Source organism: Acomys russatus, chromosome 29, assembly GCF_903995435.1.
Source record: "Acomys russatus chromosome 29, mAcoRus1.1, whole genome shotgun sequence".
Taxonomy (NCBI): domain Eukaryota; kingdom Metazoa; phylum Chordata; class Mammalia; order Rodentia; family Muridae; genus Acomys; species Acomys russatus.
The window spans coordinates 20,432,763-20,459,321 of NC_067165.1; the positions used below are offsets into that span (position 1 = coordinate 20,432,763).

Consider the following 26,559-nt stretch of genomic DNA (forward strand, 5'->3'; position numbering starts at 1 on the left):
AAGCCAATCGCCCACTCACAGAATCCAGGATCATAATTTTTGGCCCATTGAAATCATGCTTCACTGCCCAGAGGTGGGCTAGGAGCCACCTCTGCTTGAGGGTGGGTCGGTGCTAGGAAGACCCTGGCTACTTGGAGAGATTAGGAGTCTAGCAGGAATGAGGGAGGGGCCACAAGGGGGATGCTGAGTGCACAGCCCACGGTGCCCATGGCACTTACTGAATAGAAGTTCCACAAACACAAAGCCTATGTCTTTTCCTACTACTGTACTTCCAGGGTGCAGCCCAGTGCCTGTGTGGTTATGTGCAGTGATTACTATCTGTTGAAGGAAAAAGTGAACAAATCCCTAACTAACCAGAAGCAGGGGTGTGTGGTGGTGGTGGTGGGGGGACAAGGGGGGCCAGGGTTGAGGATGGCTGCCACCGGAGGGGTAGACAGCCCGAAGCCCTAGGCTCCTTAAGGTCTCAGAACTCAGGCCACCTATCTGTTGCTACCCTCACCCCCAGGTCCCAAGGACACAGAGGTTTGGCAGAATTATTCTCTCTTTATTTCTGGAGACGTCTGATCAGATGTAATAACACTGATTCCAGGTGAGGAGAGGGGGCATTACCCCAGAAGCAACCAGTTTTTTGTGGCCCAACGTGCCCCCCTCCATTCCCAGACCCCCCCCCTCGGTTTCAGCTAAATAGAGGAAGACCGTCCCAGGGGAGCCCGGGGAGGAGGGTCTGCCTCCTGTACCCGCCTCCTCCACGCAGAGGTGTCTGAGCCAAGCTATTTACAGTATTCACATCCATTGTACCCCACCAAACCAAGGCAAATACTACAAGTGGTCCTTCCCCAGGAGGGAGGGCCAGAGAGGCTATGAGTGTATGTGTGTACAGGGAAGATGGGTGTCTGGGCGTGTGAGCACACGAATGCACGGAGGGGCAGGACCTTCTTTCAGCCAAAGACATATCAGTCTGTAAGGTGCAGATTAAAAACAAAGAGGACCCACCCCCGTGGGAGGGGGTGGGGGTGGCCCAGGTCACTTCAGCTCTTTGTTCTGTCTCTTTCTCTTCCAGACACCCATGAGCTGATACGGAGGAACCTTCACAGCTGCACCCGGGTCCGAGGCAAGTGCTTAAAGGACTTCTGAGGGGAAGGAGAGGGGGAAAGGTCAGGGCTGGGGAGCCCCGGGTAGGGATGGGTGGGATGTGGCTGGGACCAAGAACCAGGGTTCCTACAGTCCCTACCTGTGACCTGTGGGGACTGCACCACTGCCTTCTTGAGGAAAGCTTCTGCCTCTGCAAATGGAAGGAGTCCCTCTGGTGTTCGACCCAGACCCTTGTCTCCGGCGGTTCCCTTTGGCGAGAAGCCGTTCTCCTGGTGCGCTGGGAGAGGCTGCAGGCCATTGACCAGGGAGCCTGCCATCTCCTTACTTGGCAGGCTGTGGATGTAAGGATTCAGGGTTAGTACCTCACCTCCCTTGGGAAGCCCAGAGCAGTCCATAGCTGCCTGTCTGGCTCAGAGTCCCTGGGGTTGGGGGGCTGGTACCTCCATTGTGGCTCCTGGGGGGCCAGCTCCTCTTTCTGCACAGAATCTTTCTGTAGCCCAGAGGGCCGAGTCTCTACAGCTTTCACAGGGTCTATTGGCAGCAAAGAAATGGCCATTGGTTAGGGGCTGTCCAAGCTCAGGGGTGAGCAGGGCAAAGGGAATGAAGACAGTCAGGGCTTTACCTGGGCCGGAATTGTTGGCTGTGGTCTCCTTCCCGTCCGGCTTCTGCTTTGAAGAGGAAGAGCCATTATTAGGTCCAGGGCTACATGGACCCATTTACTGCTGAACTCCCTCTCGGCCCTGATACAGAAAAGCCCCGGCCCCCCACTGCATTCTCCCTCGACTCTGGAGGCTTTTCCGTAACCTCTGTTCTTCACCCTAGCCCCCGTTCCTCAACCTGAGAATCCTGACCTTGGTTTCAGTGGCTTCTGACTTCCGAGTCCTCTTCATTATCTCCTCGAGCCGCTGTGTGGAAGAGGCCCCACATCAGTCAGGACCAAGCCCAGACCCAATCTTTAAGTTTCCACCCCTATTCTAGAGCCTAGCCCTTCCTATCTTCTACAAATCCAAGCCAGGTCCACTGGGTCCAGACCCAGGCCCCGCCCCCAGCAAAGGCCCCGCCCTCAGCAAGGCTCCGCCCCCAGGCCCCACCTGCCCAGCACACCTTTCTTCGTTCCTGTCTCTCCTGTTCCTCCTTCTGGAAGTGCTTTTCCCGCTCCAGGCGCTGGCGCTCAGCTTCTTCCCGGGACCGAGCTTCGGCTTCCTCTTTCTGCGAAAAACCTCCGTAAGCTTTGGGCTCTGAGCTTCAGCCTTCCCTCCCTGCCAAACCTCCTTAGAGGCAGCCAAGATCTGCCCGCCTGCCCGCCTGGCACCTGCTTCTGCAGCCGCTCCTGCTCCTCCTGCTCGGCCTGTGCCTTCTCTCGAGCCTCCTGCTCCTCCCGCCTCCGGACCTCGGCCTCACGTTCTGCCCGGGCCTCAGCCTCCCGCGCCAGCTGCTCCTCCCGCAGTCGCCTGGAGGAGGCAGGAAACTCAAGTTTGGTCTGCGCCTCTACTTCAGGCACTACAGGGGCTCTCACAGTCCCTGAGGTCATACTTACTTGTCCCTTTCAGCCTGTAGCTTCCGCTCCTGTTCTTCCCGTTCCCTCTGTTCCCGAGCCTGGCGCCGCTTCTCAGCCAGAAGCCGAGTGGCTTCTTCTCGGTCTGTGGTGCCGGCCATGGGTTTGCTAGGAGTCACTGGGGGAGCAGCGGTAGGAGGAGCAGTCGGGACAGAGGTGTCTGGAGGAAGATCCAAGCCCAGGAGTCAGTACACACCGCTGCAGGGACCCCCATCAGCCCTGCATGCTTTCAGGACCTCAGTGACCCACTCATTCAATTGCTGCCATTACAGTGTCTGAGACTTGGCCCTTTTATGGGCAAGAGATCCCTCTTCCTGTCCGTTACCACCAGTGTCTCTGGTGGTCCACTTCCCAGACACAGAGAAAAGATGGTACCTCTGCCCTGGCCACCCTGCCTTCCTGTGTACCTGCAGGGATTTCTGTTGAGGACTGCTCCTTCTGAGGCTGGGCTGGGATGGGTGAGGGTGCTGGTGAGGGCGCTGGTGAGGCTGGGGCCACTGGCTCCTTCTCGGTTCTGCTTTTGCTGTGGTTCTTATCCTCAGCAGGCCCTGATGGGCTGGGGCTCTCTTTTGCCTCCTCCTTCCTCCGAACCCTCCCCTTAGGTGATGCAGTGTTGCCTCGGGGGGACGGTGGTTTTGGAGGAAGGGCATGGCCTGGTCCTGGGCTGGGGCAGGGGGAGGCAGGTCTGTGCCAGGTTGTAGAGGGAGAGGATGGCCGGGCCTTGGACTTAGGGCTAAGAGAGAAGAAAAGCTTTAGAACCAGTGGGCAGAGCACATGGGCCGGCACTTCCCTCCCCTAACCCATCACTTCTTTGGAGGAAGTGTTCCCTTTAAAAAAAAAAAAAAAAGTTATTTATTATTCTGTGGGATGTGCATGTGTGAGCATGCAAGCGAAGTTGCAGAGGCATCTTTGTGGAGACGGTTCTTTCTTTCCATCTTTACACGGACTCCAGGGGTTTAACTCGGGGCACAAGGCTTGCACAGCCAAGGCCTTTACTCATTGTGCTGTTTCACCAGCCTTCATGTGTTACCTTTGCAGGAAGTGGATTCACTCCCAAAGTGCTGTCATTTCCTCTTAGCGCATACATCGCAGTTTGTAATCACAAAGTCATTACTCAGAGTTTTTGATTAACATCTGTCTCCCCAGCAGCATGTAGACTAAGTAGGGCAAAAACTGGGCTTGGCTTTAGCTCATCAACGTATTCTCAGCACCCCAAAACCACCCCATAAGCTGGTAAACTCGTTCACTGATCCAGTACGTACTGAGTTTTTAGGTGTTACTGTTTCAGGAGCTGGCGGGGGGAGGGACTTCAATAATAATAATGATGATGATGATGATGGAAGGAGAAAAAAGGGGGTTAGTTGAGGATGAAGGAAAGAAAGAAGAAAAAAGAAAAAGTGAAAGTATAAGGTAGAAAGACAGCTAGAGGTTTGTGGCCAGCCCAGTTGCCCATTTTGTTCAAGGGCATCCTGGGCTACATAAGGAGATCCTGCCTCACAAAAACAAATCAAACAACACCACCACAAGGGCCAGAAATGTTTTACAGTTGGTAAATGCTTGCTGAGCATGCACACAGTCCTGTAATGCCAGCACGTGGGAGGTAGAGGCAGAAAGATCATGCATTCAAGGTCATCATTGGCTATATAGCTAATTAAAGGCCAGTCTAGATGCATGATATTCTTGCTCAGCAAACAACAGAAAACGGACCAGTGAGATGGTTTAACAGGTAAAGGTGGTTGCCATCAAGCCTGACAACCTGGGTTCAATCTCTGGACCTACATGGGAGAGTGAGAACTCATTCCCAGGAGTTGTCCTACAAACACACACACACACACACACACACACACACACACACACACACACACACAGGGAAGGTGTGATGGCACAGGTCCGTTGTAACCCCAGCTACTTTAGGAAAATCACAGGTTCAAGGCTGGGCAATTTAGTGAAACATTATCTTCAAACAAACAATGGCCTGGAGGTAGTGGTGCAGGCTTTGAATCCCAGCATTTGGCAGGCAGAGGCAAGCAGATCTCTCTGAGTTCTGGGGTAACCTGGTCCGTAAAGCCAAGGGTACACAGAGAAACCCTGTCCTGAGAAACCAAACCAAACAAACAAAAACAAAACTACAAAACGGACTGGATCTATAGCTCAGCGATGGAGTGCTTGCAGGAGGTCAGGGAATCTATTCCAAGCATTAAGCTCATGTAGTTAAGAATATGGTAAGGGCTCAAGAGTTGAAGCGTCTGTCTCAAAAAAAAAAAAAAACAAAACCAAACAAACCACCTGGGGGGAGGGGGGGAGGAGGGCGGGGGAGAAAAGAGCAAAGAGAAGGGAGAGAAATGAAAATGGGAAAATGGAAAACCTGTCCTTTAGTAACTTAAAGCATTTGAAACTAATTGACAGATGCGGCGTGGCACGGAGTCCTGCCCACCTAAGCTCAGCGCTGGCGGAGAGCCGAGGTCTCACAGATGCTGGCAGCGACTGGCGCTTCTTGAGGCTGCGCTCGCGGGCCAGGGCGCTCTTTTCCTTCTCGTTTTCCCGCTCCTTGTCCTTCTTCTCCTTTTTCAGCACCTGGAGGTGAGTGTTGAGAGAAGACCGGAGGAGAGGTGAGCGGTGCCCCTGCTCCAGCCTAGACACGCCTGTTCCCACCTGAGAGCTGTGGTCACTCACCGTCGTGGCTTCCAGCCGGCGGCGCGCCAATGCGGGGCTGCCGCCGGCGCCAGGCTTGCGCCGTTCTGCGCGCTCCCCGGAGGGGGTGCAGCGGTGCGCGCTCCGAGGGGCGCTACAAGGAGTCAGGGGGCTGGCGGAGGCCGAGCGCGGGCACACTGGCACGGCTGCAGAGGGATGAGTGCGGTCGGGGTGTGGCCCAGGCCCGAGGCTGGCCCCTGCCCGGACCCTCGCGGGGCGTCTCCCAGGGCCGCTGCCCCTACCCTGGTCCCTGCCGTTGCGGGGCAGTGTGACCGCGCTGCGACTCCGAGCCAGGAAGGAGAGGGTGGGCGTCATCAGACGATCCACAATGCTGCTCTCCCATGCGCTCAGCTGCAGACTGCGATCTGGGGGGTGGGGGGTGGGGGGGAGGAGAACACCAGATAGAGCAGGTCAAGGCACAGGTGGGGACTAGGCACTGAACCCACGATGAGCCCAATAATTCAAGAGGTCTGTCAGCTCCCACCCCAAGTCACACATTTTTGTCCCTGAGATCTGGTCCTCCTTTTGCAAACACAGGCAACAACACACTGAGCAAGGGACTGGGCATATTATCTCAGAGGTGGAGCGCTTGGCTGTCATGCAAGAGGCCCTAGGTTCAATTCCCAAGTTTAGAAAGAAACAAAACAAAACAAAAACCTATTCTAGGCCAACACCCTGCATCACTTTAGGAGTGCTTCCTACCGGTCTCCCTAGGAGAGAGGGCTCAAAACTGTGAGCCAAGGAAAGGAGCCATAAGAGGTTCTAGGGAAGACCCAACTGCCCTCTCCCAAGTCCCACAGTAGGGCCTGCCTCTCCTGGTTTCATCATGCTGGCCTGGGGGAGGCATGCTTCCTGGATTTGGGGCAGTGGGGGGGTGGTCCTTGCCCCGGAGAGGCAGTTAGACTGGCTGCCCTCGGCCACCCTTCTTGGTCCCTTCAGCTGCTGGGTTATTTTTAAGCTTCAGTCAGGTGGGGTTGGTGCGGCAGCTGATTTGGTTGCTAGGCAACAGAGCAACCAAATAAAAGCTGGAGAAACTTATAAATAACTTGAACCACGGTTCTTTCATATGTAAGCACCAGGGCATGGTGGGAACGCAGGAGCTGCGCCACCTTGGTTGGTCCCAACTTTGGATCCAGCCAAGGCCAAAGCAGGTGCTCTCAAGGCAGAGATGGCAGGGTTGCATGGCCCTCCAGGGTGGAGCCAGAATACCCCCACCCTAGTATCCAGGGTAGCCTGGCACACAGGACGCAGAGCCACCTGCTGAGGTTGGCCCAGGCCAGCTGGCTGTGGTTGGAGATAAAACTCATTGCCCATTACCACCCAAACCAATCCCTTAGTCTAACTTTCTCTTGAGGCCCCTGCCAGCTTTTCTGCCCTCTAAGCCTTTGTCTCTGTTCTCCTCTCCTATGGGACAGGACACTACTGCCACCTGGGCCTCCAGACCCAAACGCTGGGCTCCCCTAAAGGGCACAGAGCCCTGGGTGGATTAGAGTAGGGCTGGGCCTGGAGTATGGGGCTCCAGAGATGAGTATCCTTGCTGGGCTCTGGAGGGGGGAAGGCTGAGCCTCTCTTACTTCTACTGGGGGAGTTCCAGAGCGTGGCAGAGGACTTTGAGAGCCGCTTGTTGATTATAGAGTCCACGTGTTTGGGCAGGTTTACTGCCGACACGGAGCACCTGCTCCCACCTGGAGGGGAAAAGACACGGCATTAGGGCCGGGCCAGAGGGGAGCCAGGGGGGGCACTGAGGCCTTCCATGCAGGATGCTCTGAGGGCAGGGTGGGAAAGGAAGGATTGAGCAGGCTAGGAGGGGGGAGAAGCCTTGACTTGGCCCTGGGAGGGGGAGGGGACAAGGGAGGTGATCAGAAACAACCTTGATTGGGGGTGCCAATGGAAAAGGAGCAGAGGGAAGAAATGGTGGGACACTATAACTGCTGCCTTCCTGGCCAGACCAAAGGAAGCCATTGCCTAGGGCTAGGTGCTGCAACCCCTCCCCGCAACCACCCCACATTGGCACTTGCTGACACTGCCCAGCCAAGGCGCTATGGATACAACACCCACATACTGGGACAATGCAAAGAGGCTCCTAAACAGAAGACCTACACAGTTCACAGTTGCTTGCACAAATCTACAGACCCACATATTTATCCCGACTCGCAAAGACAAAGACATGCAAACATGGGCATACAGAGTGGTGGATACTTAGGCATGCACATGTGGACGTAGACATGCACAGATGAGGAAACACAAGGAAGCTACACACAGGCAGAAACATAATGAAGCAACCTAACCATGACAGGTATGACGGCTTACCATGGGCCAGGCACTGTGCTGGGCACCACATACATTTTACCTCACTTGATCCTCCAAACATCTACCTACAACCTCGGAGGCAAGCAGTGCTGTTATCCCCATTTTACACACGAAGAAAGTGAGGGCTGAGAAGTCAAAGGTCACACAAGTGTCAGAGTTGGAACCTAAGTTTGACTCAGGAGCCCTGAGGAACCGGAAGGCCACCACACAGCCTCAGAGTGGGCTGCACCACAGGTCTATGAGCGCGCACACCAGGAGAGTCACATGGAACACAGAACCTTGTCATTGCATAAAGACGTCCAAGCACAGGGTACATACATGCCAGCAAGGAATCACACCAAAACCTGTAATGTGCCCTATATGAAGAAAACTCAGACAAAAAAACTACCCTTCCAAAACAGAGGGTGACAGTTTTCTTTAAGTGTCCGGGGTCTGCAGGGCATTAAAGTCCTCTTTCTAAATATCACCAATTAACAGTAAACGGACAGGAGCAAAGCATGTTAAGCAACTCCTAAGGTGACTGGTCTGAGGAGCAAACCGAATCGAGAGAATCCATTTCTGACTTGACAGTGGAAGTCCTTAGGAAGGGATGACTTGGCTACAGACCATTCCAGAAGATACAAGTCACATGAAGCAAGACATGCCTGCTGCAGGGACTAGCGGGCACTTTGTGTGTAAAGTGCTCCTTTCTCCACCTCGCCAGGCCCCAGCCCTGCCCAACCACCCACCAGCACTTCTAGCCCCACTCACTGGTCTTACGTCCGGGGGAACTGTGGTGCAGGGCCCCTGCCCAGGACCAGCGCTGTTGCCGGATTTCAGCCCAGGTCTTCTTCACTGACCGCTGGATTGCTGCTTCATAGCGTTCCTGAGGGGCAAGAGGGAAAAGGTCTGGGCTCAGAATCAGCCACCACACCTGAGAGAAAGTCCTTCCCTATTCTAAGCTCTTCCTGACTCACTAGAGGCAACCAAAGTTACTGATCCTGTTGTGATTCAGGACCATATGTGGTAGATCCCTATCCACAGCTCTTGGAGAGCTTTCCATGGGCTTGAGTCACTTCCTGGGTGTATGCGTTGCTCCTCTGAGGATGGGTGGGACTTGCCTTGCCTGGGGTTCCTGGGCAGGGCCAGGTATCCCTAGCGCCCAGGGTCCTGATCTTCGGGCTTTGTTTTCCTTTTTGGCTGAGGCTTCCAGGTAGCACTAGGCTGTCGTGTCCGTCCCTCAACAACGCTCAAGCTAGGCTCTATCCATGTGATGGAAGGACGGGAGTTCACAGACACACAGCTGCATACATAGAACAGACCTCACGGGCCTGTCCAGAGGCACTGTGGGAGCAAATGCATCCTCACGGACATTGTCACGCAGGGACAGAGCCACCGAGGTGAATGCAGATGGGGAGACGTGTGGATGTGGACGTGCATGCGCACCGCGCTACTACTATCCAGACAGTGGGCACACATGCGTGTAGACCTGAAGAGCTGCCATCAACACACCTTGTTTTTCTCCAGCTTCAGCCTCTGCCGCTCCTCCAGGGCAGCCCGGCGCTGCTCAGCTTTAAGCCGCTGTTCCTCTAGCCGTCGGCGGCGCTCCTGCAGCTGCTTCTCCCGGAGCACCTTGGCCTTTTCCTCCTTCTCCAGCCATACTGCCTTCTTGGCCGCTAGGGTGGGCAATCAGGGGCATGACCTGGGGTGGGGTGGGTTCTGTGCCAGGCCTGGGCCTGACGCAGCTCCTAGCAGTGGTCTGCCACCTCAGCCCTAGGTCAGCCTTTTTCTGCCTGCCTTTGTGAGGCCTTTACTCTTAGATGGCCTGTTCGTATTTCAGGGCTTCCTAAAGACTAGCCTAGGGAACTGTCCCCCCCACCCCCCACTGGCCTCATGGCTCTCTGGGTGAGACTCTTCCTGCACATGATTTGGGGGGTGGGGGTCTACCAGATAGATTTCAACATACGATAGTATACAGAAGTTCTCAACCTTCCTGATGCTGCCACACCTAATGTTGTGGTGACCCCCTCAACCATAAAATGACTTCATTGCTACTTCATGATTGTAATTTTGCTACTATTAGGAAGCATCATGTAAATTTCTGATCTGTGACCCCAGGTTGAGAACCACTGGTTCAGAACAGGGCTCTGAGGTAAGATACTGACTCTTAGCCATTCACCAGCTCTTAGGCAAGTGACGTCATCTTTCCCAACCTGATTCCTCCTCCAAATGTGCTGAGGACTCAGTGAGATCAACACACGCACAATATTCCAGAAAGGTCTGAAAGGCCGGTACTACTTACTCACAGGAGGCTGGGGGATGTTGAACACTCACCCAGGTACTTGGCCCGCTCTTCTCGCCGCTCTTTGGCGAGCTTGTGTCTCTCTCCTGCCTTCTTTACATCTGAGCAGAGGGAAGAAGGACAGAGTCAAAAGGTGTGTTGGGACTTTGGGCTTATCTCCACCCTGACTCCACCCCACCCCACCTTCCTGTCCTCATCCTCCGTGGCAAGAAGACTATGTGACCGGGCTGGAGAGATGGCTCAGTGGTTAAGAACGCTGCCTGCTCTTCCAGAGCTCCTGAGTTCAATTTCCAGCAACCACATTGTGGCTCATAACCATCTGTAATGTGATATGGCGCCCTCTTCTGGCTTGCAGGAGTATATGCAAGCAGAGCACTGTATACATAATACTAAATAAATAAATCTTTAAAAAAAAAAAAAAAAAAAAAGAAGACTAGGTGACCAACCCCAGGGCCAACACTGGGGACTGTACATACCTTGCTTGGTAGGAGGGCTGTCGGAGGCTGGCACTGCTGTTGGGGATGGCTGGCTGCTCCTTCGAGAAGACCTGGCATCCCGTGGGCCTGAGGCTGGAGGGGTGGGTCCCCTGCTTTTTGCTTCTGAGGATGGGGAGTCTTCCTGTGGGAGAGGTGGCCGAGGCGAGATGTGCCCAGTGGGATTCTCCGGTTCCAGTGGGAGCAGCTTAGGATTAGTGGCATTCTTCATGGCAGGAGGGGTGTCCGGCGGAGTGTCAGGAACCAAGGCTGACATCGGTGTTGGTGGCGGTGGAGGGGAAGGGTCACCTTCTGGAGAAGGTCTTGGCTCTGAGGGGATCCTGGCTACCACAGCTGAAAGATCAGGACAAGAGAAGAGGGAGGGTCAGAGTGTACATGTGCACTGTCAATCCACACAGTAATCTGCCCTGTCCAGTGGATTCATTCATTTATTCATTCATTCATTCATGGATATTCTATGCCTGTGCCAGGCTCAGTATATCCCAGGCAGTAATGGCATAACAGGAGAGCACAGCCAGGACTCCTGCCTCTAGGGAGCTCACCTTCCAGTAGGGCAGACAAATGGCAGCAGAGAGGAAGGAGCACACACAGTGTACAGCTGACTCGGTTAACCTGGCGGGCAAGAAGTGCCAACTGAGTTGTGCTCTAAGGATGAGCTGGAGTTGGCAAAGGAAGGAAAAGGTCTGCCAGGGAAGAGCTGGCTGCAGAGGGGCAGATGGAGCACGGTATGTTGGAAAAACAGAGGGCAAGTTTGCAGCGCCAAATGGTGATCGTTGGTTCCTATGCCCCAGCCCCCTGTAGTATAGTACATTTATTCATTGGTGTGCATGTGTACGAGAAAGCATGCCATGGTGTGTGTGTGTAGGTCAGAGAACTTGTGAGAGCTGGTTCTCTCCTTCCCACATATGGATCCTGGGGACAGAACTCAGGTCATCAGGCACTCAGGCTGGTATTCTACCTGCTTAGCCATCCTGGTGCCTACCAATCACCTTTCTGCTCTACTTCTGGTCACACTGTCCAACTCAAAGTCTGGGTCACAGAGTGTGCCAGGTCTGGGCATGTGGGGCCAACCAAGAGGAAGGGCAAAGCATGGTACCTGTGGGATATTTGAATACCAAACGCCAAAGCCATCAATAGGATAGACAACCAGCTACAGACATGCTGGTCTGTAGCCTTTTCTCCCCCACTCACTCTGAGACTTATTCTTTGAAGATATGAATATTTAAAGCTGGAGAGATGGCTCAGTGGTTAAGAGCACTTATTACTCTTTTTTGCTTTGTTTTGTTTTGTTTCTTTTAAGACAAGGTTTCTCTGTATAGCTCTGGCTGTCCTGGAGCTCATTCTGTAGACCAGGCTGGCTTTGAACTCACAGAGATCCACCTGCCTCTGTCTCCCGAGTGCTGGGATTAAAGGTTTGCGCCACCACCGCCCAGTGAGCACTTGTTACTTGTGCAGAGGACCTCGGTTCAGTTCCCAGCACTCACATGGTGGCTCAAAACCATTTGTAATGCCAGTCCCAGGCCACCAGGCACCCATGCGGTGCACACACACAGACAAAATACTCATATACATTAAATAAACAAATCTTTCAAAAATATATGATTAAGATATGAATATTGAACCTGGGCTGTGGAGGCAAATGCCTTTAATCCCAGCACTTGGGAGGCAGAGGCAGGTGGATCTCTGTTGAGTTTGAGGCCAGCCTGGACTACAGAGTTAATTGCAGGACAGCCAAGGCTACGCAGAGAAACCCTGTCTTAAAAAAACCACGGACTGGAGAAATGGCTCAGAGGCTAAGAGCACTGACTGCTCTTTCAGAGGTCCTGAGTTCAGTTCCCAGCAACCATATACATGGTGGCTCACAACCATCTATAATGTAACCTGATGCCCTCTTCGGCTTGCAGATGTACATGTAGACCACTGTATAAATAATCAATAAATAAATCTTAAAACAAAACAAAACAGCCGGGCGTGGTGGCACATGCCTTTAATCCCAGCACTCGGGAGGCAGAGGCAGGCAGATTGCTGTGAGTTCAAGGCCAGCCTGGTCTACAAAGCGAGTCCAGGACAGCCAAGGCTAACACAGAGAGACCCTGTCTCAAAAAAACAAAACTAAACAAAAAACCCCCCAAAAAACCCCACACAGCCAGGCATGGTGGTGCACACCTAGAGGCAGGTGGGTTGCTGTGAGTTTGAGGCCAGCCTGGTCTACGAAATGAATCCAGGACAGCCAAAGCTATACAGAGAAACACTGTCTCAAACAACAACAAAACAAAAACAACAACACAACAACAACCCCCCCACAAAAGCAAACAACAACAACAAAGCCCAGATATGAATATTGCTAAACACGGTGGTGGCACACATCTTAATTAAAGAAAGCTAAAGCAGGAGGATTGCTGTGAGTTCAAGGCCAGCCTGGCTACATAATGAGTTTGGAGTAAGCCAGTGTTAAATAGTGAGACCCCTCCCCCACGCCCACGCACAGTGGCTTACACGGGTAATTCAGCACTTGCAAGGCTAAGGGGGAAGAACTGAAAGCCAGCCTAGCTACCCAGAGAATTCTACACCAGCTTGTCTCATAGAGAGAACTTGTTAAATACACATGTGTATGCACTCCTGTGTGCATGTCACAACAAAGGCCGGGTTAAAACAGATGTCAGCCCTGTTTGAATTTTGCCATCTCAAGCCAGGAAGGCACACTATCCATACCCCGAGCCTCTGTTTTCCCGTGTGTGCAATGGGCACAGTGGACCTAGAAAACTGCTTTCTCCTTCCCTGCTCTATAGGTCTTGAGTCACCTCCGGCTCTCTCAGAGAGGACAGCCCTTATACCACCTGCAGGGAGCCCCTGGCCACTTCGCAGTTAGTGAGGACACAGTGGTGACAGATGAGAACAGGCAGTATCCATGGGAACATTTTCGCTCTTCCTGGGACCTCTGCCATATTAAGTCCTCTGCCCTGGGAACTGGCTCTCTCAGGACAGGTGAGCCTCTCATGCCTGGGACAAACTGTGTGCAGGGAAGAGACACACCCAGGACTGTCTGGGATTCTAGAGACCTTCTTCTGGGATGCAGACATCTAATAGTTTGGGCTCAAAGCCAGACAATACAAGCAAGGACCCTGGTTTCCCTGAAGACCCGGTGGCTGTGGGCAGTTGCAAACCTGCTGTGTGCTACAGCTGCTCCGGTATAAAGCATGGCTACTACCTACGTTACGGCACCGAGAGGTTCGAAACAGCACTGAGATTCACACACACATGAATGAGGCTGGGTCTCTGCGTAGCCCTGGCTGTCTGAAACTTGTTATGTAGATCAGGCTGGCCCCAAAGTTAGAGAGCTCCTCCTACCTCTGCCTCCCAATGCTACGACTAAAGCGTACACCGCCATTAATGTTCATGTCTTACTGAGTGCCTGCTGAATGTTCTAGTTCTTTACATGTCCACTGTTCATGAAGGGGACGTTAACACCTCTTTCATAAAGATAGAGAAAGGAAAGCACAGACAGAATAGGGAAAGTCTTTTTGGTTTCCTTCAAGATAGGGCCTCACTATGAGGTCTCTAGCCTAGCCTTATGAGAACTGCTGTCCTCTTGCCTCCTCTTTTTCAGTGCTGAGATCCCAAGCTTGTGCCATCACATCCAACTTTGAGATCATGTGGCTAGTAAGTGACCTGACCTGGATTTGAACCCAGTGTCACGGGCCAGCAGTTCTCAACCTATGGGTTGTGACCCCCGCAGGGGTCATATATCAGATAGTTACATTATGATTCATAACAGTAGCAAAATTACAGTCATGAAGTAGCAGTGATTTTTTTTTGGGGGGGGGTGTTCGAGACAGGGTCTCTCTGCGTAGCCTTGGCTGTCCTGGACTCCCTTTGTAGACCAGGCTGGCCTCGAACTCACAGAGATCTGCCTGCATCTACCTCCCGAGTGCTGGGATTAAAGGCATGCATCATCATGCCCAGCACAATGAAATAATTTTTTGGTTGGGGTCACCACAAGATGAGGAACTGTATATTAAAGGGTCGCAAGCATCAGGAAGGTTAAGGACCACTGCTCTAGGCTCTTCTCCACAGACCTGTAGCATTAACATAAAACAGTATGAGGGATGATATTCGGCAATTATGGTACCCCAGGTTCCTACTTTCCCCCCTCACTCTTTCCTGCCCAGTTTCCTGGGCTGCAGGCAAGAGCCCCAACTGAGGCCGCCTTTGCTTTCCCTCAACCCTGCCAGCCCCCTAACAGGTGACCCAACTCTTTATACCAGCCTTAGATGTGTCTAGTCACTTCCTAGCCAGGTGCAAATTCCTTAACTAACGTGACCTGGCAACACTAGTGGCATCCACTCAGGGGAGCCTTGCTACTGGGGGATACAGTCCCTCACTGCAGAGACGAGGCAAGCAAAGTTCCTCCCCTGAAAGGAGTTGCTCAGCCTCCTTAAAGTAGTTATTTGGTGCAGTAGGATTTGAACCCAGGGCTGCCTGAGGCCAAAGCTTGGGTGTGCAAGTCTTAGCTTAAAGGCTGAGGGTGAGGCTCGTATAGTGTCCTTCCTCAAGAACCTGTGTGTGCTAACAGGTGTCACAAGGAAATTGGTAGGCGTGTGTTTTGTCTACACCCAGGCAAATCACACCCACCAGGTAAGACTGACTGTCTAAGTCGGGCTTGACTATGGAGATAAAGAGCAGCTAGGAGGAGTGAGGCACGCAGCATCAGATGTGGTCAAGGTCAGTAGCTGTAGGAGCCAGGAGGCTGATCCATCCTGAGCCACCTTTGCCTCCTCAAGCTGCACCTATACCGAAGAAGCCATCCACTTCCCCTCTGCCAGACCTCCTCCAGGTCAGGCCTTCATCCTGGGCCTTGACACATTTGTTCTCTGTGAGGTCAGCAGTCACCTCCAGGCCAGTCATTTCAGGAGCTGGTTGTCTGTCTCCTCCTTACTTGACCTATCAGACATACAGACACAGCCGGCTCTGTGGTGCTTCTTGAAACCCTTGCCTCTTTCAGCTGTGGAGACACACACTTCAGGGTTGGGCTTTCCGTCTGCTTTGCTGGCTGGGATTTGTGTCTCCTCTGTCGGCCCCTCCCTGACTTCCTAACCTTTCTATGCTGCTGTGTGCCCCAGGGCTGTCAGGAGCTCACCTCTTCTCGGTCCCCACACTCTGAGGTGACATCATCCAGACTTCATCCCTGTGCTGACAGCAACCAAATTTGTTTCTCCAGCCCAGACATCTCCCCGGAGGACCAGTTTCACTCCTGTAACTAACTCCCTACCTGACACCCTGGATGTTTCATAGATGCCCCAAATTTAACCACGCCCCATCTCAGTTTTTCCCAGCTCAGCTCTCACAGCTTCTTAGACCTTGGAGTCATTTCAGACTGTCTAATCTCAGCAAAGCTTTGGGGCTTTATTTTCAGAATATACCCCACTTTTCACTGCCCATATTTCTATCACCTTGGCCCATATACTTTGGTTCTATTCTGCCCGTGAACGCACACACGCACGCACGCACGCACACAGGCACACACACTCTTTTCTCAACATAACAGCTGGGAGAAGATCCATAGATAATAAGATCACGCTGGGTGGTGGTGGTGCATGCCTTTAATCCCAACACTCGGGAGGCAGAGGATCTCTGAGTTCTAAGCCAGCCTGGTCTACAAATAGATTCCAGGACAGTAAAGGCTACACAGAAAAACCCTGTCTTGAAAAACAAAAAAACAAAAAACAAAAACAAAATAATAATAATAATAAGATCACATCACACCTTTCCTGAAATGCTCAGAACACACCCCATTTCATGAAGATAAGAACCCCGGGCTGGAGAGATGGCTCAGTGGTTAAGAGCACTGCCTGCTCTTCCAAAGGACCCGGGTTCAATTCCCAGCACCCACATGGCAGCTCACAACTGTCTGTAACTCCAAGATCTAACACCCTCACACTAACACACATAAATTAAAATTAAATAAAATATTTAAAAAAAAAAAAAAAAAAAAAGAACCCCAAGTGGCCACCATGGTCAACAAGGATCTCCAGGATTCCCCCTCCCTCTGCAGCCTGTTACTCCTTCTCCTGGAGTTCAGTCTTGTCCTTCCAGCTGCCTTGGGCTGCAATCTGTAAGTCCTCTGTGGGAAAATCTTTATCCCTAGATTCAGGTAGGCTCATTTCCCTCACCCCTCCAGGTCTCGTTTCTCAGGGAGGCCGGCCTTGACTTCAAACTACAAACTGGATGGCCACTGAGATGGCTCAGTGGATAAGCATGCCTGACAACCAGAGTTTCATCCCTGGGGGTCCCATGGCATGCTGTCATTCAGACCTTCGTGTGTACACACACACACACACACACACACACACACATAACAAAAAGCTACATTTTATGTAAGCATTAACCTCATTTTTGTATGTTTTTTTTTTTTTCAGTACTAGGGCTTGAACCCAGAACCTCTGACATACTAAGCAAGTAGTCTACCACCAAGCTGGATCCTCAACTTTTGCCACTTTTTATTTTGAGTCAGAGCCTCACTGACTCACCCAGCCTGATTCTGAACTCACTCTAGAGCCCAGGCAGGCCTTGAAATTTTGATTCCCCCTGTCCCAGCCATCTGAGCAGCCGAGGTTACAAGCCTGTGACATCAAGGTTCTCTTCTTTTTCTTTTTTGTGATTTTCTTTTTTAAATGTATGTGTATGTGTGTGACACGTGTCCATGTAGGTAGGCCATAAGGGGGCATCAGATCTCCAAAGCCAAAGTTCCTGGTAGTTCGTGGGCCAGCTGACAAGGGTGCTTGAGAACCAAGCTCTGGTCCTCTAAAAGAACAAGGGCAATTTTCCACTGAGCCATCTCTCCAGCCCTTCATTTTATATTTGTCTATAGTTTTGTAAAATGTAAAAATCATTTCATTCCCAGCAAGGCTTGAAAGTGGAGAGGGGCAAAGCAGTGGGGTCTGACCTCTCTAGCAAAGCAGGATCTTCTATATGTAGCCTAGGCTGATACCTCCCTCCCTCCAGCCTTAGCCTCCTGAAAAACTGGGGTGACCGGTGTGCAGCACTGCATTTGGTTCACAAACCCCCATGAGACAGGGTTTCTCTGTGTAGCCTTGGTTGTCCTGGACTCCCTCTGTAGACCAGGCTGGCCTTGAACTCTCAGAGATCTGCCTGCCTCTGCCTCCCAAGCAGTGGGATTAAAGGCGTGTGCCACCACATCTGGCACAAAACCCCATCTTAACAATATCCCCACTGCTAGCCTATGATCCCAGGGGGCACAGCTGTTTGTCTCATTTTATCTCTAATACCAACAGTACTGGAGACATAAAAACCCTATAAGCACTTGGGAAATGAAGGAGCCCCACCCGGGCCTAAGCATCACTATTTCTTCCCTGGAGGTCCTCAGAGTCCTGCTCTGTCACACCCTTTCCTAACTCTGTTCTCCAGTGAACCCTGGAACCTCAGTACTGTCCCACTGTTTATCCTCTGACCTCTAATCCACCAACCTTTCTTTAAGTTGTGTTAACTGTCCAAGCTTCTTCTTGCCACAGGGCCTTTGCCTGCGCCCTTTCCCTTCTTTTCTTTGTTAACTCTTTCTTCTCCTCTGGTTTAGTCACCATTTCCTCAGAGTGGCATCCCCCGGCTTCTGTGATCGGGCACAAAATCCTTGATTACACTCAGCTGTGGCTCCACAGACTGTCAAGCTTGTTTTTTTTTGTGTGTGTAGTTCTTTCTTCCTCCACTGTGAGGAAGCCCTACAAGGGCTGGGCCACATCTGCTCTGCTCACTGCTGCATCAGCAGCAGCTGCCACAATGCCACGTTTAAGGACAGAGTCAGAAAGGGCTTTGAATGACAATAAAATGCCACACCATGAGGCCACCCTAGCCTAAAGCAGGAGCATATGAAGGAAAAATTTTCCCTCCCAAAGAACAGGTCTTTCTGCTGGATGTGTTGGCAATATTCCTTTCATCTTAGCACTGTGAGTTCAAGGCCAGCCTGGTCTACAGAGCAAATTCCATGACAGCCAGGACTGCATAGCGAGTTCAAGACAGTCATAATTATATAATAAAGAGACCCTGTCAAGGAAACCAAACAAACAAAAGGCCAGACAGATCTATGTGGCTATGTGTTCTGAAGTGATGAACGCTGAGAGGAAAAAAAAGGAGCCCCGTTTCAGTGAAGTTTGGGTGCTCCCTGGAAAAGGGCACTCAGGTACACCTTCACAAAAAAAAAAAAAAAAAAAAAAAAATGAGTGTTTTAACTCCAGCAGCTGAACAAGAAAAACTTCTCAAGGGGCAGACAGGACACTTGGAACTACTTTCGTGACCTGCCAGGCTGCTGAGCCTGAATACAAATATTCCCTCAGCATTATGCCAGCCCTGACAACATGTCACCAGGATGGCATTATCTGGGACAACTTGTATTAAGCCAAATTCAGTCCCTGGTTAGTTATCTATGCAAAATGGTTGATTCTTTTCTGATTATTCACCCCAATCAAATATGATCCTTAGGTTACTTAATCTTATCTTGCTTTTGGACTGTGCCAGGCTAAGAGGTTTCAGCTGCTGCCAGTTTTCCTCTGCTATGTTTGATATTCACCAGAAGTATTTGTTAAGAACTGGATAAGCAGTAGGTAATTTGTATTTATTTCTTGGCACAAAGAGCATTTGCAGGGCAAAGGTGCAGGATCTGGTCACATGGTGGTAGCAGAAGGTTCTTCTTTCCAATAGTCCCCAAAAGGCTTCCTGGCACCACTGGGGGGTCTGCTGAAAGATGGAGATCAAGTCCTTCAGTGGGCCTGCCACATGCCACATATCTGAGATGCTACCCCCTAGCAGTCCTTTCATGCAGGTGTCTCTCTTTGGGTGCCTCAACTCCTACTGGGTCAACGGTCCTTCCTAGCATTGATAACTCAGCCTCAGTCTTCAGCCTGTCATCTCCACCCAGAGGAGGCTGAGCTTTAGTCCTTTCTGTAGCACAACCAGGATATGTCTGACACAAGTAGGAACCCTGCATCTGATCAGTGAACACCTAAGCAGACGGACAGACGGATGGATGGATGGAGAACACATGTGGGAAATTACCTATACAGTGTGTAGTCAAGCTACACGTGGTGGCACACACCTGTAGTCCCAGAACTTGGTAGGTGGAAGCAGGAGAATCAACTATTCAAAGCTAGTCTCAGCTACAAGAAACCCTGTCTTAAAAAAAAACAAAGCAAAAGCCAGGAGGTGGTGGTGCACACCTTTAATCCCAGCACTTGGGAGGCAGAGGCAGGCAGGATCTCTGAGTTAGAGGCCAGCCTGGTCTATAGAGTAAGTTCCAAGAAAGCCAGGGTTACATACAGAAACCCTGTCAAAAAACCAAACCAACCGGGCATGGTAGTGCACGCCTTTAATCCCAGCACTCAGGAGGCAGAGGCAGGTGGATTGCTGTGAGTTTGAGGCCCGCCTGGGCTACAAAGCAAGTCCAGGACAGCCAAGGCTACACAAGAGAAACCTGTCTCAGAAAACCAAAAGAAAAAAAAAAAAAAAAAAAAAAAAAAAAAAAAAAAAAAAGAAGAAAAAAAAAAAAGAAAAGAACAGAAAGAAAGAAAGAAAGAAAGAAAGAAAGAAAGAAAGAAGAAAGAAAAAAAAAACCAAACCAAGGACTGGAGAGATGGCTCAGTAGTTAAGAACGTTGCCTGCTCTTCCAGAGGTCCTGAGTTCAATTCCCAGCAACCACATGGTGGCTCACAACTATCTATAATGCGATCTAATACCCTCTTCTGCAGATAAAGCACTCATATACAATTAAAAAAAAAAAAAAAAAAAAAAAAAAAAAGACAAAAACAACCACAAACAAACAGGAGCAAAGAAAGCACACAGTAAGATACAGGTGCTCCCAGACATAGGTTGTTTCTCTAACTCTAAATGTCACGGCTGTATCATGGCCCTGCTGGCCTCTGCCAAGCTCTAAGTCATGCTCTCTTATGTCACTCAATTCTCCTAACTATCCTACAGGGAAAGTACCAGATATCCCCTTACCTCTTTCACAGGTAAGATAACTGTTAGTCATATATAGATCATCCTGTCAGTGGCAGGGGCAGGGTTTGAACCCCAGTGTTGCCTGATGACAAAATCTTATGTCATGCCGTTTCTGTCAGGTATCATGTCATCATTTCCTCAGGCTCCTACCTGTTCCCTAAGAAGGAAGTGATTCGGTGGCTCCCCCCAGGGAGGTTCCCCCACAAAAGTGAAGGGTACAGGTGGGGCAGGCCGGCCCTGAGCTAAGAGCTCTGGAATGCAGGGTAGGCAGGCTCCTGCCCAAGCTGGCCAACAGGAGGCAGGAAGCAAGGTCCCAGACCAAGGAGTGGAAGGGAGGTCCATCTCCAAGGCAGAACAAAGCCTGTGGGGGGGTGAGAGCTGAGGGAAGCAGCACTGTAGTCCTGGGAGGGAGCAGCAGGGAAGCAGAGGCTTGGGGCAGACGGAGGACAGGACAGGTAACCCCCACTTCTGGCAATGGCTTACACACTGCTCAGGCAGCTATATACACATTCAGAGCAAAAAGACAGGAAGGAGGGAGGGAGAGGGAGCACCCAAGAGAGAAAGCAGACAGCACAGACAAGGGCACGCACCCTGATGAGACGTTCTTGTGTCTCTCTCAGGAAACAGACTCGGGAATCAGAACTTCACACGCACAGCAACAAACACACGCTCTGAAACAGACCCATCTGTATCCACACAGACACACCCACTACCAGCCAGGTACTCCCTTGGAACCACAGGCACAGCCTCGGAAACACAAGCAAACATGCAGAAAGCCGCCCCCCCCCACCCCCCAGGATTCCTCCAGCCTTGTCCGTGTTGCTTCTGCCCTCTTCCTTCAGGGCAATTCCTTTACCTGGGGCCAGGGAAGTCTGAATTTAAAAAAAACAAAAACAAAAAACCTGCAGCCTTTAAGGCTTGTGTCAGGCCCAACTGTATATAACCTCATTAGTTCGCCCCACCTTCTTTTCGACCCTAAGGAGTGGGGGTGGGAGTGGTACTATTACTCCACTTTACAAATCAGGAGAACTGATTCTGAGAGTTAAAGACACTTGTTAAGGCCACACAGCTGGTGAAGGGGAAAGGCGGGGTTTGCACAGATTCGGGTTAACTGCCTCCGCCTACCCTCACCCTGCTATCAAATGGGGGCTGCCTCCTCAGTTTCTCCTCCTGGAGAGATGTGGGGCTGGAGGAACAAGGATGGCTAGGAAGGACAAAGCCTGAGGGATGCCTGACTGCTGGGCCAGGGACAGGTGTTTCTTCAGAGCAGCATTAACTCCTGGCCTGGAGGAACTAAGCAGCGTGCGCAGTGGGAAAGGCCAGCCTCCCCCAGAGGTAGGAGGCAGGGTCCTGAAGCTGTGGCCTCAGTGAGAACGAGCTCCCTGGCAGGACTGGCGGCCATTGTCTCCTAGCCTCCAATCAGGAGCACCCACTTCCTGTTATTTTAGGCAGCAGGAAATGACCCCATCCCGCAGCCCTGGCTCCACCACGTCCCTCCCTCAGCCCGAAGCCCAAAGCCTGGGGAATGGGCCTTTCGCTAGACCATCATCATCACCACCTGAGCCTAATTTGCTGTCTCCAACCTGACAGGATTCACAGGGGACCCATGGGCTACCAGGTGTCTGCAAGAGAAAACAATCAGGGGTCCCCTGGAAAAGAAGTCGGGGGAGACCCTGTCACTGGCTTTGCTTGATCACGATAACTCTGTATAAAGACTTGGTACAGAAACTTCAAATCCTGCCTCTGCCAGTTCCTAGCTGTGTGGCCTTTGGGCAAGCAACCTCACCTTTCTGGGTCTCATCTATAAAACAGGGGAGAACATGAGACCCTACCCATGGGGTTGTCATGAGGAACAAATGAGAGAGTCCACATGAATGGTGGGGTGGCGGGGCACAACAGCACCACGTGGGGAGTCTGGAGATCTGGAGAATCACTTTCTCCTTTGGTCCCCTGTCTCCCAACAAGGGGGGAGGTACAGCAGCAGCATGTCCCCTACTCCAAGCTCCCCACTGCCTTTGGGGGAAGACTTGCAGCTGAGAGGTGATGGAGGCTGTGCCCTGGGGTGCCAGGCAGAGCTACCACCAGCCAACAAAGCTGCATTATCTGAGCCTGCCTCTCTGACTCCCTCCCTGGCCCAGAGGGGACCCAAGGACATGATTCCCAGCTGCTTGTGGCCTCGGTTCAAGTTCAGACTTGAGACCTGCTCTAACAGCCCTCAAGTGCCACCACTCTAGTCTGGGTCGACTCTCAAGGCCCCCCTCCCCTCTTTTTTTTCTCACCTCTGTCCCACTAATAATAGCCAGTGGCCATCCTTAGGGGGAAAAGGGCTAAGCTGGCCCAGGGCCCTTACTCCTCATTTGCATATGCGTGACTGCACTTTAGAGGCTCATTAAAGGCCTCATTACTGAACCCACCAGTCCAGTAAGGGGGACTGTCAGTGGGAGGTGTCAGCCATGTTGGCCGTGGCATCTATACCCACGGTCCTTTTGGTCTGGTCTCCCCAACTTCTCATCCTGTCAGTCGCATGCACCCCAATGCTTCCTCCTGCTCTGTGGGGCCTTCCACAAAGAAACCCCATGCGCTGCAGCACTATGCTGGCAGGCAAACATAGTGTTTGCCCTTCAGAGAACACATCTGCCTCCTCCACTAAGTCGGAGTAGGTGCTGACTGCATTCACCACCTCAGTACAACCAGCACCCAGCTGTCACGTGGTGGGGCCACAGGACAGTGTTTTCTCGTCTGCCACTGCCCTGTATCAAGTACAGCAGCCTATGGTCTCCTCTCCAACTGCCTCACATCAGTCTAGAAATCCCTCCTCTGGTATTCTGTCCTATTTACAGCCCCCCCCCCCCCAGCCCAATTCTAAGTGGTCCACTTCTGGTCCTCAGACCTCTGGCACAATTAGAAATTCTAACAGCGTGCCAGGGGCTAAGAGTGAACTACGCATCTTATTTAAAGAGCCTAATACCTCTGAGGGATCATTCTAGCATCATTCTTACTTTACAGATGGGAAGCCTAGAGACTCAGGTCAGAAAGCCCCCCGTCATACAGTGGAGGTTATGACGTGGAACTCATATTGATTCTCCAGTCTACACTCTAAATTGTTTCCCAATTCCTTCCCTGCTCCCCACCCCCACTGGTTCATGCCTCCCCGCTGGCACCAGTTGTAACGAGCCACAATAATGGTGATCACACTTTATTGAGGGTGTCTGGTGCCTGTGTGCCAGGTTCCTTTAGGTTCATCACCTTACATCAACCACATGAGGCTCCTAGCACAAACCCTAGTCCCTGTTTTCCAGGGCCAGGATCTCTGGGTCCAGTGCAGCAGACAGGAAAACAATTGTCTGGGACTTCCATCCAGGTCTTTTGACTCTAAGGTGGGTGCCACCCTTGTCCTCTACCCTGATGCTGACTACTGTTTGTGACTGAGCAGTGTACAGGTTCCACAAAAGGCACCCAAAGAGGACAGGGTCATATCACCAACACCACCTCAGACACTTAGGCCCTCGCTCCAAACTCTCCCCAGCACATGCTACGGACATGTCATGTACTCCTAGGAAGAAGCCATTGCTTTGGTCACTTTCAGATCTTCAGGGTCTTAGGACGAGTTGTGATCCTGACCTAACTTAACGTGTAACTCCAGCTAGACCCCTGTGTACGGAAGAGTCTTCCCAAGCCAGGCTTCTCCATGCTTACCGAAAGTCAAGCAACCTACCCCTGCCCTCATACTCAGTCTGGGCCACCCACCCAAGTGCCCTAATTATAAACCAACCACTGTCGGGGCCGTGTCACTGCTCTCACTCAGGTTCTTGTGCACACCCCAGTGCCAAGGACTCTCAGGAGCAGAGTACCAGTAAGCAGACTACATAGACCAGGCTGGGCCTCCCTAGGTGTCCCCTCTCAGGCTCCACAGAGCCACAAACCCAACCACTCTTTGTAGCCAACTCAGCCCTCAAACCTCCATAAACCCACCACTCTTCTATGTCCTCTTACACCATCATAGGTCCTCTCCAAGCACCCACGCTGACACAGGGAGGAGCCCACCCACTGCCAAGGAGCCCCACCTCATCCTAGGTGCACTGCGCACCCATAGACACTCTTTCATTCTGGGCCCACACCCCAGGGGGGCAGGGAGAGGACAGGATTAGGCTAGGGACTCCCGAGGGGTGTGGGGATAGGGCCACCTCCCCACTGCTGCGTCAGTGCATCAAGACTTGGGTCTTCAGTAACCATGCTTTTCCCTCCCCTTCCAGGAAGAAAGAGTCCTCCCTCCAACACCAGGCCCAACCAGAATTCTGTCCCCACCCCCTCATCAGCTGCTCCCATATCGAATGAGATTTGCAGAAGTCCAGGGCACTGGTGGTTGGTGGGGTGAGGGGTGGAAAGGAGAGCTTTGGTGGTCTAGGGCCTGAAGATTGTGTGTGTGTGTGTGTGTGTGTGTGTGTGTGTGTGTGTGTGTGTAAAGCATCCAAAAACCTCACTCTGGTGGAATGATGTGGCATGTCGGGAGTGCCATCCTTGAGCCTTTACCTCATTCTACAGTGCGACTCCGGCCCAGAGAAGTGAAGCGGTGCCGGCAGGACTAGCAAGATCTATCTCTGTCATTCTTGTCCCAAATCGGACTGGGTGGGCTCTGAAGTAGGCCTGGCTTCAGGGAAGGCGCCCACTCCCCAGCTCCCGCCCGCGCCCCAAACAATACCGCCTCCCCCTCCCCCTCGCCTTTATCCGGCGGGTTACTTGGCAGCCACAGCTAGAGACCTCCCCCTCATCTCCCTCCCCTCCCGGTCGGCCCGCAACAGCAACAGGCCCTTTGCGCGGCAGCTGGACGGACGGGGTGGGGGCGAGGTCTGGGCCAGGGCCTGGGCGCGGGGAGGAGGGGGTACAAGGGCCTAGCTTCAGTATGCAGGGTTCTAGGACTGAGAATGTGGGTCCCCAAATACACATATTAAGGCTAAGGTCACACGTGCCCACGGAGGATGGAGAGAGGACAGCAGCTCCAGCTCAGTAAAAGAGGATCTTCAGAGTCTGGGGTGGATCTCGAAGGAGAGTGGGGGTGGGGAAGAGAGGATGGCACCCCGGGCTGCGGCATAAGGGTCACCCCATCGATTCCCTAGCTGTGTTCCCGCGGATCCGGATGCCCCGTGCGTCCCGGCGCGAAGGTTGGGGGAGGAGGCAGCTGTCAGAAGATGCGTCCGTGGCCCCGAGCCGCGGCACCCGCCGCAGCCTTTATTTTTAAACTTCTAAGTGGTCAGAGGGCGCGGCGGGGGAGGGGTCCCCGCCCAGCCGGCAGCCTTATCCTTGGCCGCCCCGCCGCTGCTCGCCCTCCCTCCGGCCTCGCTCTCCTGTGGCTCCCGGCTTACCTGCGGGTGCGCCCGGCCCGGGCTCCGCACGCGGGCCGCTCTCCATGGCTGCGGCGTCAATGGAGGTTTTGGGGGGTCTCAGCGGCGGCGGCGGCGGCGGCCCGAGGCCAGGACGGGGGTCCCGCGGCGCATCCCGCCCGGCCCGCCCAGCGGGCAACGACTTATTGACGGCCGCGCTCGGAGTAGGAGAGGTCGAGGCCGGTGGCTAAGGAAGATCTTGAGTAGCCGGCCACCCGGTGTCGGTCCTCTGCAAGAGCGATTCAGCAGCTCCTTTGCCCCGCGCCGGCCCAGTCCTGGTCGCGGCCCTACCCTATTGTACCGCCCGGGCTGGGCCTGGCCTCTCCGAATGTACCAAGTGCGCGGGGGACGACCGCCCCCGTGGTGATGGAGTACGGCGCCAGCGTGGGCACAACCCGAGGGCCCCCGACTCCGCCCAGCGATGCAGCTCGTGGTTCCTCACGACGCTCCTGCTGTGGCCGCGGCAGAGCGGACCCCGAGCTGGGGGCCCGATGCCGGCCACGTTGCCTCCCCCTGTGGCCGCGTGTTGGTACGCGCCGCGCGCCTGAAGCCTAAGTAGGGAGCTCTCGGGTGACTCACCCGCAGCTAGGACTGGGGGAGTGGGCAGCGGAGTTGGGATCCCCTAGTCTCTCTCTGGATGCTGGAGGTTCCGGCGTCGAGTCTAGATTCTTTTCCAAGCCTGCCTCAGACGAAATATTCCTGGGGTACGTCGCAATGTCCGAAGAACGGTCTCATGGAGACCCCTAAAAGGGC

The 26,559-nt window shown here is 52.8% G+C and overlaps 1 protein-coding gene across 1 annotated transcript; it reads right to left on the minus strand.

The window, feature by feature from the left end:
* Positions 1-1,026: 1,026 nt before the first annotated feature.
* Positions 1,027-26,176, minus strand: Map7d1 (MAP7 domain containing 1). The gene is made up of 18 exons (XM_051172070.1): positions 25,789-26,176; positions 10,406-10,756; positions 9,962-10,030; positions 9,140-9,303; positions 8,408-8,513; positions 6,913-7,023; positions 5,581-5,703; positions 5,321-5,484; positions 5,082-5,221; positions 3,055-3,380; positions 2,630-2,807; positions 2,405-2,543; positions 2,197-2,301; positions 1,944-1,997; positions 1,715-1,757; positions 1,533-1,623; positions 1,232-1,425; positions 1,027-1,130 (listed from the first exon to the last, which is right to left on the minus strand). The coding sequence occupies exons 1-18, from the start codon at positions 25,832-25,834 to the stop codon at positions 1,120-1,122; spliced, it is 2,415 nt and encodes an 804-aa protein (XP_051028027.1). The 5' UTR covers positions 25,835-26,176; the 3' UTR covers positions 1,027-1,119.
* Between the last annotated feature and the right edge of the window lie 383 nt (positions 26,177-26,559).

Bases quoted from the DNA above. Each gene is read 5' to 3' on its own strand.
- Map7d1 (XM_051172070.1), bottom strand. From the start codon at position 25,834: ATGGAGAGCGGCCCGCGTGCGGAGCCCGGGCCGGGCGCACCCGCAG. The intron at 8,514-9,139 runs GTGTGTTGATGG...CTTGCCCCTCAG, and splicing joins TGAAGCTGGAGAAAAACAAG to GAACGCTATGAAGCAGCAAT. The intron at 3,381-5,081 runs GTGGGCAGGACT...CTTCTCTCTTAG, and splicing joins TCCGCCAGCGCTGAGCTTAG to CCCTAAGTCCAAGGCCCGGC.